This window comes from Danio rerio, chromosome 3 (genome assembly GCF_049306965.1).
Source record: "Danio rerio strain Tuebingen ecotype United States chromosome 3, GRCz12tu, whole genome shotgun sequence".
In the NCBI taxonomy this organism is placed as follows: Eukaryota; Metazoa; Chordata; class Actinopteri; order Cypriniformes; family Danionidae; genus Danio; species Danio rerio.
The window spans coordinates 54896129-54914244 of NC_133178.1; the positions used below are offsets into that span (position 1 = coordinate 54896129).

Here is an 18116-nt window from a genome sequence, read left to right on the forward strand (position 1 = left end):
ATACCGCAATAGTAATTTTTTTTCAATATTACCGTAGGCGCATGACTCAATAAAACTATATTTCTAAGAAAAGTTTGCTTAGGCGAATCAAGCGAACGGGAGGTAGCGGGAACTACAATTCCTATCAGCCTAGACGTGGCCATCATCCTTTGCAGTTTTTTGTCACTACAGATCCAGTAATGCGGAAATGGAGTGTGTTGCTAGAAGCGGGGAAGAAAAAGAGCTGGAAATGATCGAACCTAAATCGGGTTTTAAATCGGATGTGTGGAAGAATTTCGGTTTCTTTCTAAAAAGATTCGAAAAAGGAGAAAAGGTGACAGATGAAGAAAAAAAAACAATATGCAGGCACTGCCAGACTGTGGTGAAATATAAGTCTGGCAATACGACTAAAAACAGTCATGGGGACTGCAGAACACAGCACATTTGTTAGATTAATGCAGACATTGACTTGTACTACAAAGATACCTCTATCTCACTCATGGCTTGTCCTCTCAAGTGGTGGAAAGACAATGCACAATGTTACCCACTGCTGTCAACCTTGGCTAAATCATATCTCTCTGTCCCAGAAACCTCAGTCCCAAATGAGAGGGTTTTTTTTTCAGTTGCAGGGGACATGAAGGTGCTAAGGTAAATAAACACTTCTGGCACTTTTTTCGGGTCTTTTCATTAGTTTTGTTTTTCCTGTAAATTATTCAATAAATGCCGTACCGTGCAATTCATACCGAGGTATTATTGTACCGTGAAATTCTGATACCGTTACATCCCTAATAGCAACTGATTACATTTCAGTCACACAATGAACAAAATAACGTACAAGAATGGCTTGTCTTTTTTTAGTTAAAAATTAGCTTAAATTCAATGACCCTCGACATTGACATGTACAAGATTAATGGAATTATTACTCGTTCTAAAAAATATTTTTTAGTACTGCTTACATTCTAAATGTCATATCAACCTTGACCACTTGGTCACTAAAAAGGCAGACACACAAGTGCACTTTTAAATCTATTTAAAACTCAACTTTAGAAATGTTATCTTAAATTGATCAATGTGTGTAAAAGTGGGAACCTTAAATTAAACATTTCCACTGAACATTAAGGTTATGTGGATTCTTGTTTTGTCAAAATTGTTGTAGAAACTATGGAGTAGCCGATTCTACGTAATTTAATGCAATTACATCTGAGACAACTTTAAAATTACAGCCAATTGTCTACTTTTCAAGTAAAAATTTGATTAACTTTACACATTACATTACTTAATTTATTGTACTTAATATTTAAATAATTTAAATGTAAAATTATGCATTAACTTGGGCGGCTGTTTTCTCATGCCTACTGTCTCTGTTTTACTGATGCAGTGGTGTTGCTATTTAAATATATGCTCATATTTGCTATAACTTTGCATGAGCACATCAAATTCAGCTGTAGAAAGAAATGCTAATCTCTTTTTTTCAGTTCTTGCATGGTGACTTGTAATATCTTCACTCCATTGATAATACCTTTTTGTTGTTACGGTGCACAAGCTTAACTCTGAGTGGGTCTACTCAAAATTGATTGACAACATTTGACTCAGATAAGCTATTCTGATACCGGAAACTCTGAGTTTCGGTAAATCACCTCAGAGTTCAAGTTTAAACTTTGAGTTGGTTGAACCTTCTTACTGAAACAGGCCCCTGGACTAAGATCTTTGACAGTGGTCCTGCCTATAGCTCTGTATGGCAGTAAGGTGTGGGGTTCAGCAGCGGCCAGCACTGGCACAAACACCCTACAGAAACTCTGCATGTGGAGTTCTGCAGAAACAAATACGAACACATACAAATAATACTTGCGGTGCAGAACCTGCTAGTCTCCCACTTATGTTAACCATTAAGACAAGAAATTTACAGTTCTACATTTATTTAAACTCCATGTGTGGAGATTCTCTTTAATTTAAATCTGTAAAAACAAACAAAAAATTGCCAAAAAAAAAAAAACTCTGCTTTTTGTAATAGTGTCAGAACTGACTAACCAATCATTCTAATTCACAGATGCTGAAAAATCTATAAGCCTAAACCAATATGGACAGAGAAAGATTCATACATACAGCACTGGAGAGAACAAACCAAAGAACAGAGTTGCCTTCAGTGCTATTTAAGACTAAACAGGGAATACAGCCTGGCTGAATATCTGGGACCTGTTTCATTGAGGAGGTTCAACCAACTCGGAGTTTAAACTTGAACTCTGATTGACCTACAGTACCAAAAGATTAAATTCAATTTAATTTAACTTTATTTCTATAGCACTTTTACAATGTAGATTGTGTTAAACAGCTTTACATAGAAGATTAAAAACTCAGTTTTCGGTCTCAGAATAACTGATCTGAGAATCACCTTTGAGTAGACCAACACAGAGTTAAGTGCACACACACAGCACCTATAAAAAAGCATTATCAATAGAGCGTAGATATTACAAGTGACCATAGCAACATCTGAAAAAATAGATGAGCTTTTCTTTGTCCAGCTGAACTTGATGTGCTCATGCAAAGTTATAGCAAATATGAGCATATATTTAAAAAAAAGCAACACCACTGCATCAGTGAAACAGAGACAGTTAGCGTGGGAAAACAGCTGCTCAAGGTAATGTGTAAGTTTATATTTAAAATATTTAAATATAATAAAGTAATGTAATGTGTGACATTTATTGACTTTTCACGTGAAAAAAATAGGGAATTGGTTGTAATTTTGAAGTTATTTCAGATGTAATAGGCTACTGCATAATTACTACAACAAATTTGACAAAACAAGAATGCTCATAACCTTAGCTTAATGTTTAGTGGAAATGTTTAATTTTGGGTTCCCACTTTTACACACATTTATCAGTTTAAGAGACCATTTCTAAAGTTGAGTTTTTAATCAATTTAAAAATGCACTTGTGTGTCTGCCTTTTAGTGACTAAGTGGTCGAGTTTGTTATGACATGTAGAATGTAAGCAGTACTAAAAAATTGTTTTTAGAATGAGTAATAATTCTATTAATCTAGTTACAGTACATGTCCCTGTCGCAGGTCAGGGAATTTAAGCTATATATTTATTAAAAAAAGGACAAGCCATTCTCGTAGGTGACTTTGTTCTTTGTGTCACTGAAATGGAGGTAATTGCTGTGTTTTAATTCAAAAATTTAAATTCATTTTATGTGCAAAACTGGAATAACGCATAAAAGATGTGCAAATAAAGCAGCGTTTATATCCAACCAGTCAAAGAAAACAAAATTGTCGTTTCCTGATTACCTGGCACCAAATATCAACAGTAAAAACAGAATTTACTGCGGTAGAAGAAGCTGCATGAATCTTTTCTTTATTTAATAAATGACTTTGACCTCAGAGGACAATGCCGACACACAATGAACTCATGGTTGCATTTGAAGCCATGAGACACGGAGAACAGACACTCTAGATGCTCTGGAGGTCATTAATAATACAATAACATTAATTCTAAAATGGTTAAGGTGTTTTAAAATGACCAAAATAACATTTAAGATGTTTTACAATGTGCTCAACCTGCTGGTTTGTCTATTCACACACATGAATGTGGTGAATAGACACTGCTGGTTTGTTTCATCATCACATGAACTCTTTTAACAAATCTTTTTTAATACACATACTGGAATTTGTTCGATGAAAGTGTTTCCATCGTAGTTTATGCACATATTTTCTTATGGAATAAAAAGTTTATCCTACTCAGTTATGCATATATGTTTTTTTATGCGTGTTTTCAAAAGTTAAGTGAATCTTGGCGTTTCCATCAATCATGAATCTTTTCACATTATCATTATAGGGTATTGTGTGTGGAATTTGAAGGAAATAAATTAATTTTATCCATTTCAGAATAAGGCTGTAACATAAAAAATGTGTAAAAAGTGAAGCGCTATGAATACTTTCTGAATGCACTGTATGTACCCATGTTCATGTTAATAGTTAATTGATTTTTTGAATTTGAGAAAGAAGCTTGAAATGAAAGTATAATTTTAAGTCATTTTGAGTTCAGTTTAGTGAGTTATTCAATTATTAGGCCATTTGTAGTCCAATTTAGGGAGATTTGCTTTGTTTGATACTATTCGCATACAAGATGAGTAAACACTGAATCAGATTATAACAACCTCATAAAGCCAAACTTATTAGAAAAACTAAAGTAACTTATGTGACAAGCAACAGAAGAATGCAGTAAAATATCAAAACATGAAGAAAAGCAAAGAGGAAAGATAACGTCCTCTACAGGAAGAAACACAAGAAAAGCATCAGACGAAATGCAACATGGTGCATTTGCTTTTAATCAGTATGTGTGAAGAGGCAAATGGTCCAAAAAGGTGCTGGAAATTTTTTTCTGAGATTCTAGTCAATTTTGACAAGAGAAAGATGCTCTATTGAGATCTGCTGAGTGTGGAGTCCATTAGAGTCTAGAGAGCTCACTGTCAAGTTTCAGAATAGGGTTAGTGTAAGTTGTCAGTTGTGGTGTGGTGTCCTGATGAAGACAGTCTTCAGATGCAATAAGCAATTGATAAGACATTTTTACCACATTTTAAAAGCATTTATTTACTTAAAGTCAATTAACCCTGTTGAAACTGTTTGTAGATTTCAGTAAACGTATTTTTTTCATAATTATGCACATAATTGAGGTCCTCTGGTCATTAAAAACCCCAGGGTGTCCTTCAAAGAGTAGGGGTGTGTCCCCAGCATCCTTCGTCCATCATGGCCCCCTAACCATCCCATATCATACACTGTAAAAACAATTCTAGGTTGTACACAATCAATTTGTGTTGGGACAACATAAAGGAATTAAGTTAACTGATTATTTTTTATACATTTAAGTGGATTGAACATTAAAGTGTAAAGTAGCCCCTCCCCGCCCCAAAAAAATCTTGTTGTGTTGTTCTAATTCGTTTTAAATAAATAGTTTGAACAAACAGTAAACTGATTTTTTTTTGTGTGTGTATTTGATGCAATTTCTCTGTCTCCTCTCTACCAATAAACAGGTTTGTTATGTGCAGTCTGGCACAGTATTGATGTTGTCACTTCTTTAGGTGGATGCTGCACATTGGTGGTGGATAAGGAAATTCCCTGCAGAAATGTGTAAAGTGTTTTGAGTACCCAGAAAAGTACTATACAATTGCAAAGAACTAACATATTAGCTAGTTGAAAAGGTGTACCTTTCAAAGTGACCAGCCAGAGATTATATTATTTCAATATGCATGGTTGTGTATTTCCTGCTATATATATATATATATATATATATATATATATATATATATATATATATATATATATATATATATATATATATATATATATATATATATATATATATATATATATTCATAGTAATAGTCATGATGATGTAAAAATAAATTGTTGTTGTTTAAATATTTAATGGACATTCACAATAGTGGCCATTTGTATTTAAGTAATAAAAGAGAGCCGTACATGTAAATATCAGTGTGCTAAATTAGGTTAGAAATGTCCTTTTGTTAAATGTCCTTGTGTTATAACACATACTGCATGCCATCATGAAGCCTTTTTTTTTTTTTTTTTTTTTACATGACTCATGACATTTAAAGTGGGGGCTGGAGTGCACTGACAAACTTCTTCAAGCTTCCTCAATATGCAAAATCAGATAAAACGACAGTTATACAGTTTGTATAAGCAGGTTATTTTTCTTCATCTGCAGGTCTGCTTCACTAAGCATGAGGCGCGTGTATCTGCTGAGCCTGGGTGAGTCTCACTTTTTATCAATAAACAGATGCTAGTAGGTAAATGCTTTTTGGTTTTGAAGGAAAAATAGAGGTTTGGAACAACATTCAGGTGATATCTGAAACCAACTTTAATAATTTGTACAAATATTTGGTCAAATAGTTTTGTATTGACAGCTTCCACCCAGCATGCAGGAAAAATGGGCAGTTGGGATTTTACAACTCGCTAACCCCAGCAAGCAAAATTTATGTGGCTCAAATACCACACCAGACACTTACATCCGGCCCACATACCACATGAAATGATGGCACTTGGGAGGTCCGCTCCTGTTTGTCAGATCTGAGCCACAATTAAGCCATAGCAATATCACAAATCAGCTAGAATTCAACCAAATGAACCAGAACTGACACTATTTTGGGCCAAAGTTTGCTTTTATTCTGGCCCAGATCTGGCCTACACCTTACACTTGCTAATGGTGGCAAAGTACAAAAATTACAGCATGCACTGCAATATGAATACATTGTATATCTTAGTGATGCTACAGTTTTCATTATTTGCTTTTGATCTGCTCTTTGCTATTTTGCTCTTTGCTTTTTGACTGTTTATGCTGACGTTGTTGATTTCATCACTTTTAGAATCCTGTTTGTGATGTTTGTGAATTTTGTTTATTTTGTCAATTGTCATTGTTGTTGAGGTAATGAATAAACTTTTCAAGCAAAGTTCTTAAAAGTTACAACAGCCAAAAAGAAAATTCATGTTAAAAGGTTCAGGGCTAAGAGCCCAATGGTGACCTTAGTTTATGTGGTCCACATATGTTTTAAGATAACTAAGCCACATTTGTCATGTCTTCACTGGGCCGCTTTAGGCTCATAGCCACATTAGCCAGAGTTAACTGTGCCAAATATTCGCCAAAAGTGGCCCACAATTGTTTTAGGATAACTGGGCCACATTTGCCATATCTTCTCTGGGCCACTATAGGCTCAAATCCACATTAGCCAGAGCTTACTGTGCCAAATATTTGCCAAAAGTGGCACACATATGTCTTAAGATAACTGGGGCGCATTTGCACGAGTGAGCCACTTGAGGTTTAGACCCAGATTACCCTTAAATGACTATGCCACATGTTTGCCAACTGTGGCCCACATTTGTCCTCCATCATTTGGGCCAAATTTACCATTTTCCATATGGCTCACATTTAGATTACATTTTGCCACAAGTGCCAAATCTTTGCCTCAAATGGCCCATATATGAATTTGTATCTTTGACCATTGTATAGGTAGGCCACTTCAGGCTCACCTTTTTTTTTCTGGGCCGAAGGAATACCACCAGTGGCCCACATTCGCATGCTATCTGTGACATGAGCAATTCATGTATGGGCAATATATGCATAGTTATTAGGCGACTTATAACTTATGCAAGAATATCTCATGGATTCACTGGGACACATCATGTGATTATTGGGTGTTTTAGGTCTATTAACATCATACACTCTCACCCAGGTGACCCAGCTGGGGTTGATTGAGTCCTGACTTGCGTCACAGTTGCAGTCCACAGATCAGCTCTCTGATCCCACCTTGTGGTCTTCACTGCGGCTTCACTTGTGGATCAAATGGCTCTATTTTCTGTCACCACTATATTGCCCAAATCACTGAGGACTTTACAAAGTGAACGCCCTGCAAAGCCTCTACAACCAACTTCTATGGGTTCATAGAAAGTTCTTCAGCCTCTCTCCCTGCGCTCCTCCACCCGTTCCTGGTACTTAGTGCGTTTCCTCTTATTGAGTTCCTCAATACACTCTTCTCAAGGCACCTAAAGCACCAGAATGATGAGCTGTTTTGAAGCTTCAGACATAACTATCATATCTGTGTGGACACTTGTTGTTGCAATATGAACCTCAGCTTATTACCCAGGTCAACCTGCAGCTGCCAGACTTAGGCTTTGTGAAGGAGGCCTGTTAATCATTGTGGGCCTGCCTGGGCTTTCTCTCCAGCTTTAATAAAGTAGACAGCCTTCTTTGGAGCTTGATAATACTTGCTGGTGCTTATGGCTGAGGCTAAGCTCCTGGTACCACATTTTTTTTTTTTTAAAAATAGTTCATATTCACCACCTGTGACAAGTGAACACTGTAGACACTTGAAAATTGCTCGGTTGTTTCAACAGAAATTTGGGTAGAATATGGACAGATTCAAAATATGGACTCATTTTTGTGTGGGCTTTCTGGGTTTTCTGTATTTTTCCCATACAAATAATTAAACTTTTAAAGTTCAAGACCAAGGAGGGTTTACTGAAAGTATTTTTCAAAACTGTCATTCCTTTTATAGTCACTTCAGCAATTGTGTTGAACAAATCAAGTTCATTTTGATGGCAAGTTTTAGCACAAGACATTAAGCAGCACTTGTCATGGTCTGTCACCTGCATGTTGTCACAGTCATTCATGTTTGTTTTCTCGTAGCACATGGCATTGTTTTGACAGCTCGCCATGTGCTCCACTGCCTCACTCCACACACTTATCAGGTTACTCATTAGATCATTATTTCATTATTCGCACCTGTCTCTAGTCTTAGCCTTATGAGTCTCCCTATTTATTCTCCTCTCTGTCATTGTCTTGTACCGGGTCGTTAGTGTGTTTACCTCACGCGGTGGTCTCTTAGATCGTGTCCTGTCTTGTATCCATTTTTGACTCCAGTGCCAGTTTTTTGATTTCGATTTCGTGGTTTGGACTGTTTCCTGTTTTTTCCCCTTTTATCAGATCGCCCTCGCTGCTATCAGTTGTGGCAGACGCTTCCCTCTCCACTTCCTGCTTCAGCCTTTTCTATCCCACCCACCAGCGATCTTCTCCCTCTCTGGCCGCCTTGTATCCCGCCCGGGCGCTTTCACTTCGGCTGCTGATACTGCTGTATTTCCCGTTTGGAGAGTTGGACCACCGTGCGCCCCCTGCTGGAAGCACTTAATATTGCCCTTCACCTGAGTTACCCATTTCCTGTTTTTTGACTGAGAGTTGGACTGCCGTGCGTCTCCTGCTGGAAGCACTTAATATTGCCCTTCACCTGAGTTTACCCATTTCCTGTTTTTTGACTGGAGAGTTGGACCGCCGTGCGCCTCCTGCTGGAAGCACTTAGTATTGCCTGTAATTATACCTTCTGTTTTTTGCCCCTTTTTGACTGGCGACTTTGGACCGCTGAGCGCCCTCTGTTGAACTTTATTTATTTATTTTTTGCCAGTATTTTGTGCTTTTTTCTGTGGCATTTACAGCACCCTGTGCTGGGAATTTTTTGTTGTGTATTATCCCCTCTACAGACCAATTTAGTAATAAATAATACCTGTTTTTCCCTGCATTTGATTCCTCCTGATTTTTTATACTGACACTTGTATGACAGAACGACCCGGTCAGAAGATGGAATCAGCAGGTTCTGACCAGATGCGAAATGCACTCGCCCAACAAGGTGCACTTTTGGGCCAGCACGCCACCCAGCTCAACGCCACCTCCAGAGAGGTCGAGATGCTCACTGCCCAAGTGGTCGAGCTCAATGCCCGAATTGAGGAGCTCCAGCACAACGTCACAGTACCCAGGCAAGCTTCCTCTTCCCCCACCACACCCCATCATGACCCAGAGCCCCATGCAAACAACCCTCCACCCTACGATGGGGACCCCAACTCCTGCCGGGCCTTTTTATCACAGTGTGCTTTAGTTTTTGCCCTACAGCCCCGCCGATATGCCTCTGAGGCATCCAGGGTGGCATACGTCTTGACCCTGCTCACTGGGAGAGCACGTGAGTGGGGCACCGCTGTTTGGGATGCCAGGGCACCCTTTTGCCACTTTTTCGAGGACTTCAGGGAGGAAATGATCAAACTTTTTGACCGGTCTGCACAGGGTGATGAGGCAGCTGCCCGCTTGGCACGACTATCCCAGGAGGGCCACTCCGTCACAGACTTTGCAATCCAGTTCAGAACTCTAGCTGCCTCCTGTGATTGGAACGAGGGGGCTCTACGTTCCAGATTTTTTGAGGGCCTGAACGAAGAGATCCAAGATGAGATTTCTTCTCATGAGCTCCCCCATAACCTTGAGACCCTTATTAACCTGGCACTCCGTGTGGAGGGGCGCCTCCGCCGCCGCCGCCACTGGCGATCCATTCACTCCTCCTGGAGGGTTAATGACCTTCCCCTCCAACAATCTAGCTCTTCTACTCCTCCCTCACCTGAACCTGAGCCCATGCAAATGGGTCGTATGCGCCTTACACCTCAAGAAAAGAGGGACCGTCTTGCCCGTGGTCTATGCCTCTACTGCGGAAAACCAGGGCATTTTGCCGTCAAGTGTCCTTTAAAAGCCAAGGCCCATCAGTGAACCGGGGGATCCTGGTGGGCGCCTTTCCCTGTCTAGACTCCCCCCGCTCTCGCACCCTGTTGCCCATCACCATCCAGTATGAAGGATCCACTAATTCGGCCTCTGCCTTGCTTGATTCAGGGGCTGAGGGTAACTTTCTAGACCGTGCCATTGCCAAACAGTGGGGCATTCCTGCCGTTCCTCTACCTTCCCCCATTTCTGTCTGGTCATTAGCTGGTCAGCTTCTCTCCACCATCACCCACATCACTCCCTGTGTAAGTCTTGTCGTTTCCGGCAATCACCGTGAGGCCATTGAGCTGTACCTTTTTGACTCGCCGGGTTCCCCTGTAGTCTTGGGGCATTCCTGCCGTTCCTCTACCTTCCCCCATTTCTGTCTGGTCATTAGCTGGTCAGCTTCTCTCCACCATCACCCACATCACTCCCTGTGTAAGTCTTGTCGTTTCCGGCAATCACCGTGAGGCCATTGAGCTGTACCTTTTTGACTCGCCGGGTTCCCCTGTAGTCTTGGGGCATCCCTGGCTGGCACAGCACAATCCTCACGTTGATTGGTCTGGAGATTCTGTGTTGGCCTGGAGTCAGTCTTGTCATGTATCTTGTTTGGGTTCTGCCTTGTCTCCTGGTTCTTTGTGTTCTGTGTTGCAGGAGGAGACAGCCGATTTAACCAAGGTCCCGGTTGAGTACCATGGTCTTCGTCAGGTCTTCAGCAGGTCTCGGGCTGGGTCTCTCCCTCCTCATCGACCATATGACTGTGCCATTGACCTCCTCGGTCGGTTGTTTGTGCCGGTTGCGCTGCGTTCCGAGGTTCTCCGGTGGGGCCATGAGTCCAGGTTGGTTTGCCACCCAGGAATTTGGAGATCACTGGCTGCCATCCGCCAGCGATTTTGGTGGCCCTCTCTAGGGTCGGACGTCAGGCAGTTTGTGTTGGCTTGCTCGACATGTGCCCAGAACAAGACCTCTAACAAGGCTCCTGTTGGTCTGCTCCAGCCCTTGCCCATCCCTTCTCGTCCTTGGTCACACCTGGCCCTGGACTTCGTTTCTGGCCTCCCTTCCTCAAGAGGAAACACAGTCATAATGACTGTAGTGGACCGTTTTTCTAAAGCAGCCCATTTTATCCCCTTGCCCAAGCTCCCCTCAGCAAGGGAAACAGCCCAAGCTATGGTTGATCATGTCTTCCGGATTCATGGTCTTCCGGTTGATGTGGTTTCTGATAGGGGACCACAGTTTGTTTCCCGGTTTTGGAAGGAATTCTGTCGGCAGATCGGGGCCTCTACGAGTCTGTCCTCAGGTTTTCATCCTCAGACCAACGGGCAATGTGAACGAGCCAACCAGGATCTCGAAAGAGCCCTCCGCTGCCTGACCTCCCAGAATCCTAGTTCCTGGAGCCAACAGCTCTCGTGGGTGGAGTATGCCCACAATTCACTGCCGGTAACGTCTACAGGTATGTCCCCATTCCTCTGCTCTATGGGTTATCAACCGCCTTTGTTTCCTTCACAGGAGCCCGATGCTGCAGTTCCGTCTGCCTTGGCCTTTGTCCGACGGTGCCGCCGCACCTGGATGAGGGCTGAGGAGGTCTTGGCCCGGACCTCTAGACGAATCAAAGCAGCAGCTGACCGTCATCGGACCTCCCCACCTCAATATGTTTGTGGTCAGAAGGTATGGTTATCAACCAAGGACTTGCCTCTCAGGGTGGCCTCACGCAAGTTGGCACCCAGGTTCATTGGTCCATACTGCATCACCAAGGTCTTGAGTCCGGTGGCGGTTAAGCTCAAGTTACCTCCCACACTTGGTCGGGTACACCCTGTTTTTCATGTATCCAGGGTTAAACCTGTGTTCAGATCCAATCTTAACCCCATTATCTCCTCCCCTGCCCCTCCTCCCCCCCGCCTAGTGGATGGCTCTCCTGCATACACTGTCAGGAGGTTGTTGGATGTCAGACGCCGGGGCCGGGGTTTCCAGTATTTGGTGGACTGGGAGGGTTATGGTCCTGAGGAGAGGAGTTGGATTCCAGCTCGGCATGTTCTGGATCGGGCGTTGGTCGTGGACCTTCACCGGCGACTGGGTAAGCCCCTCCCCTGAGACGCCAGGTGGCGTTCGTAGGGGGGGGGGTACTGTCATGGTCTGTCACCTGCATGTTGTCACAGTCATTCATGTTTGTTTTCTCGTAGCACATGGCATTGTTTTGACAGCTCGCCATGTGCTCCACTGCCTCACTCCACCCACTTATCAGGTTACTCATTAGATCATTATTTCATTATTCGCACCTGTCTCTAGTCTTAGCCTTATGAGTCTCCCTATTTATTCTCCTCTCTGTCATTGTCTTGTACCGGGTCGTTAGTGTGTTTACCTCACGCGGTGGTCTCTTAGATCGTGTCCTGTCTTGTATCCATTTTTGACTCCAATGCCAGTTTTTTGATTTCGATTTCGTGGTTTGGACTGTTTCCTGTTTTTTCCCCTTTTATCAGATCGCCCTCGCTGCTATCAGTTGTGGCAGACGCTTCCCTCTCCACTTCCTGCTTCAGCCTTTTCTATCCCACCCACCAGCGACCTTCTCCCTCTCTGGCCGCCTTGTATCCCGCCCGGGCGCTTTCACTTCGGCTGCTGATACTGCTGTATTTCCCGTTTGACTGGAGAGTTGGACCACCGTGCGCCCCCTGCTGGAAGCACTTAATATTGCCCTTCACCTGAGTTACCCATTTCCTGTTTTTTGACTGAGAGTTGGACTGCCGTGCGTTTTTTTATACTGATTTTATACTGTTTTTCTTATACTGATTTTTTATACTGACACTTGTATGACAGCACTGGTTGTTTTTAGCCCAACAGCTGGGTAAAAGTAGGACAAAGCACTGACCTGATCCATAAGGTTGAGTTGTTAATAAGCCAGAATAGTGGGTTGATTTGACCAATTACATTTTTATCAAAATTCCATTTTTTTTTTTTTTTTTTACATTTTTTTATGTTTGTTCTTGTGAATATTTTTAACTTCTGTAAAGTACACAACACAAGCACTAGTTTACATAATTTAATCCTTCAAATTCTGAGATGTGCACAAGTTTGGCTAACATAAAGAAACACAGCTGTTAGGTTAAAGAAATAATTTCAAATTTTACCCAGTGGTTGGTTTTGTCTGTTACCTAAATTTGGTCTGAAACAACCCCATCATTTTAAGTTACTTTACACTGACTCTGTTATCTCGTTTCCTCTTTATTGTTGATACTACACTATTTGAACCTCAGACTGTAGCTGAATGATGCTGCATAACCTACCCAAAAGCAAATAACACACAGCTCTGAGAACATTTAAAGTTAACAAATTCAGTATTTAAAAGTGCAGTAGGTGATCTGCCACAATGCTATCCTGTTAGCATAGTTCTCTAGCACAGTCCCTCTCCTGCCATACAAAGCCGCAGCTCCTAAAACACGAGAGCACACACCTTTAAGATGACAGCAGAACCCTCTCTCATGTGTTTTGCTAAAGCCACTATGGCATACAGGAATTACACTCATTACTAAGCCATACTTTCATGCTATTTCTGACCGAATATTCAGAGTAGCATGGTAAACAATATAGGGAGCACATGACAGGTTGCCATTGTTCAAAAGTGAACCAATGTGATGTGAATATAAAACCAACTTTACCTCAGTAAAGCAGGCTAGGTGGAATAGTGTAATTTACTGATGTTTTGTTGTTAAACTAAATAAAAAGGACCCTTATGAAATTGAAAATAGTCACATCAATCTATAACCGGAAAATTTCAGTGGCTGAACAACACTTCTGTGCATATAACCTATTTGTAACAACAACATCTACATCAGCTTTGCGTGAAGCCAAAAAAGTTTTAAAACAGAACAGAATACCTGTCTGAAAGAAATCTTTCAGCCATGGTGTCGTCCTTTCTCCAGTGTGCAAAACTCACTCCAATATTGATTCATGTTTTTAAAAAGTTTTGATTCAGCATGTTTTTATCTCTCTCTCTCTCTCTCTCTCTCTCTCTCTCTCTCTCTCTCTCTCTCTCTCTCTCTCTCTTTCAAATTTCATATAATGTATGTGCATTTGGGAAAATATGTTACATATATTAACGCTGATGTTTCTGCAATATTCTAAAGTATATGTTAAATGTATATATGTGTGGTATATGTATATTTTATATCTGTGGAATCCTAATATGAACATATACAGTTGAATTCAGAATTATTAGGCCCCCTTTGAATTTTTTTCTTTTTTTTTATATTTCCCAAATTAAGTTTAACAGGGCAAGGAAATTCATTGATAATGTTTTTTCTTCTGGAGAAAGTCTTATTTGCTTTATTTCGGCTAGAGTAAAAGTTTTAACTTTTTAAACACCATTTTAAGTACAAAATTATTAGCCCCTTTAAGCTAATATTTTTTATGATAGTCTACAGAACAAACCGTTGTTATACAATAACTTGCCTAATTACCCTAACCTGCCTAGTTAACCTAATTAACCTAGTTAAGCCTTTAAATGTCACTTTAAGCTGTTTAGAAGTGTCTTGAAAAATATATAGTCAAATTTCATTTACTGTCATCACGGCAAAGATAAAATATTTCTGAAAAATATTATGTGTTGAAAAAAATCCGTTAAACAGAAATTAGGGGGAAAAAAAATAAATTAACAGTGGGCCTAATAATTCAGGGGGGGCTAATAATTCTGACTTCAACTATATGTTTAATATGTGATTTGCATATATTGCCATATATTAGATTTTAATGTGGAAATACGAAGACACTAAATGAGAAGTGACACTCTTTATTTGTGCTTACAGGTCTTCTGTTTGTAGTAATTGAAGAAATCATCATGCAAGACTGCTTAGCTGGTTATAATAAACAAAAAGGAAAGTGTGTAGGTAAGAATAAAGGCATTATATGCATTTTATAAGTGAATGAATATCTTCATTATTATTATTTTAACAATTACACTCTACTTTAAACAGAAGTACTTGCTGGTATAATGATTGTTCACTCATTTTCTGCTTTCGATGTAGAAATAGATGAGTGTGAGCGGGAACTCCTCGTTTGTGGAGAAAATGCAAACTGCTTCAACACTGCAGGCAGCTACTACTGTCAGTGTCATGGAGGGTTCAGAGCTGAGGGTAACAAACCACCTTTTAATTTCACACAAGCAGATGGGATTCAGTGCAAAGGTAAATAGAGCTTGATATGATTTCTCATCATTAACAGCAGAAACAGAATCTGAATCTGTTTATCTGATTTCAAATATCAATGAATGTGATGACTGAATGATGACAGATGATGAAAAACTAATTGTGGCTCTTATGCAATATTTGCAAATAATAATGAAATGGCCTAAGGTCTTCCACAGTCAAAAACAACATAGCAATTTCAAGAAGGCAAATGTAATAAGTGTGATGTATTTCATGTGACAGCTGTGCTGCAGAAACAGCATCTGAATCTCTGTTTGTCTCATTTTAGACATTGATGAATGTGTGGGTGGCAGCAATATTTGTGGTCCAAATGCAGAATGCATCAATAATGAAGGAGATTTTGCCTGCAAGTGTAGATCTGGCTTCACTGCCAACAATGGAATGCTGATTTTTGTTGTGAGACAAGGAGTTCAGTGTGTTGGTAAGAAAGTACCTATTGTCTATTTTATTACTTAATTAAATCCAAGTTCATATATGTTATACAGCAAGCACACTATGAAATTATGTTTGATTATGTAGAAAAAAGTTACCACATTGAACTTACAGAACAACGATTAAAAAATTATTAAGACAAAAGTTAGAGGGCCTTTAACACATGCAAAATAAATATTCTGCCTCATATTTATCTTTATAATTGAATAACTTTTATGGAACTTGGATACTTGTTCACAACTACATCTTCATTTGCACTGCAACTTTACTACAGTTGATCATAATGGTTTGCTGATAGGTAACTGTTTTAAACACATTTTGTAGTTTGTGAAAGTGCACTAATCACAGTAAACTATTTTATCAATAACTCTTATACTGCTTAAGATTTCTTCTTTTATAGTTCATGAAAGTACACTTTGAAGTATAATATTAGATGAACTATTTTGTTTATAACTTTTTAGCTTAAGATTTATTTAAGTGAATTTAACATCATTCTTGTAGTACACTTTTGAGGTCCCAAAGTACCAAAGTTGTAGGAGGCATTATCATTTTAATATTAGTAGTAGTCGCAGCAGCAGCAGTATTAATACCAACGGTTAATTTTTAGTGGTGTAAAGTAACTAATTTCAAATACTCAAATTACTGTAATTATTTACTTTTTCTCAGGTATTGTAATTTACTGAGTAGTTTTAAAAATGTGTACTTTTACTCTCACTTAAGTACATTTTTAGTGCAGTATCTGTACTTTTACTCTACTTTCCTTCAACCTGCAGTCACCACTTTATTTTTTCTTGTCTATGGGGATTAGAAAAATCTGTCCTGCGAGTCCAATCGAATCACACAGAGAAGGTAAATCGCCTCATAATGAACTACCTCAAGACATGGGCGGTTTATAAATGCAGTATAAACTGTTTGGAAGCATTAAAAGGGTCCAAGAAGATGTCCAAAATCTTTACACGCATTGACCCAGAGACTGTTTAGATGCATGTGACTGATGAGTAGATGACAGATGTTTACTGTATGGGGACTGAACTGGCCTTAAACACCCAGCAAGCACTACACATCAACATGATGTCAGATTGATGATGTACCCCAATGTTGTGGGGACGTTGCATTTTGTTTGGTATTTACTATGATCTTCTATGTAAAGCTGCTTTGACACAATTTACATTGTAAAAACGCTATACAAATAAAGGTGAATGAAATTAAATAAAAATCGTCAGAACTCAATGTCAGACCAACGTCAATGTCCAACGGAAAACCAACCAAATATCTAATGATGTCACAGCTTGAAGTTGTGTGAACGTTACAACTATGACGTCTGATGAATAAATATCAGTATTTGACGTCAATATGATGTTGGTTTACGATGTTGGCTTGACATTGGATTTTGGTCACTTTCTAACACAACCTAAAATCGACCAAATATCAACGTCATTTATTGTTGTTATTAGACATCAAAATAACGTTATCCTTAGACGCTGGCTAGACATTGAATTTTGGTCACTTGACATCACAACCTAAATCTAACCTAATATTAACATCTGATGACGTTGTGTGCCTGCTGGGCAATAACTAAATGCAATACAGAATGTTACATTTACACACATTCGCAAATTACATGTAAATGAATCAGCATTTTACAGCGTAATACTCACTACTCACTACTCATGAGCACTTTTAAAAGGGCTACTTTTTACACATACTTTGAGTCATATTTACAAAAGATACTTTTACTCTACTCACACTACATTTTTATGCAAGTAATGGTACTTTTACTTGAGTATGATTTTTCAGTACTCTTTTCACCACTGTTAATTTTACACAAAATAATTGGATTTAGTGCATATGTAAAGAAAACCTGATATAATACATTTTACATGACCAGCAGCAGAAACAACATCTGAATCTGTTTGTCTCATTTCAGACATCAATGATTGTGTGGATGGAAATATTGATTGTGGCTCTGATGCAATATGTGTGAATACTGAAGGAGGTTATTATTGCACATGTGAATCTGGCTTCATTTCCAGCAGTGGAAACAGGACATTTTTAGCAGGACTAGATATTCAGTGTGTTGGTAAGTAAGAAAGTTTTGCTTAATGACTTTACATTCAACCATGAATTAAACCATGACCATTTTTAACTATGAGCAGTTGCTGGACACTAAATATCTCTTGAATTTATTATGTTTATTAAACTTTCATGTTTTTTCCAATAATTCACAGCACAAAACTCTCTTCAGAGTTTTAAATTAATATAAAATAATACAAATTAATAAAAAAAAATACTAATTCAGGATGATTGTCATCACTTAAAAATATTTTCATTGACCAGCAGCAAAAACAGCATCTGAATCTGTTTTTCTCATTTCAAACTTCCATGAATGTGCAGTGAAAAACACTGATTGTGACTTTAATACAAAATGTGGTAAGGTTATAAG

At 39.3% G+C, this 18116-nt stretch overlaps 1 protein-coding gene across 1 annotated transcript in view; it reads left to right on the forward strand.

Annotated features, from left to right (window-relative positions):
* The first annotated feature begins 2577 nt into the window (after nucleotides 1-2577).
* The window catches only part of adgre13 (adhesion G protein-coupled receptor E13), a 40903-nt gene continuing 25364 nt past the window's right edge, over nucleotides 2578-18116 (forward strand). The window contains exons 1-6 of the mRNA XM_073945029.1: nucleotides 2578-2614; nucleotides 5697-5740; nucleotides 14843-14923; nucleotides 15062-15220; nucleotides 15510-15662; nucleotides 17601-17753. Of these exons, the coding sequence (XP_073801130.1) occupies nucleotides 5713-5740; nucleotides 14843-14923; nucleotides 15062-15220; nucleotides 15510-15662; nucleotides 17601-17753 (574 nt within the window). The 5' untranslated portion in view covers nucleotides 2578-2614; nucleotides 5697-5712. The remainder of the gene's footprint in view (nucleotides 2615-5696; nucleotides 5741-14842; nucleotides 14924-15061; nucleotides 15221-15509; nucleotides 15663-17600; nucleotides 17754-18116) is intronic.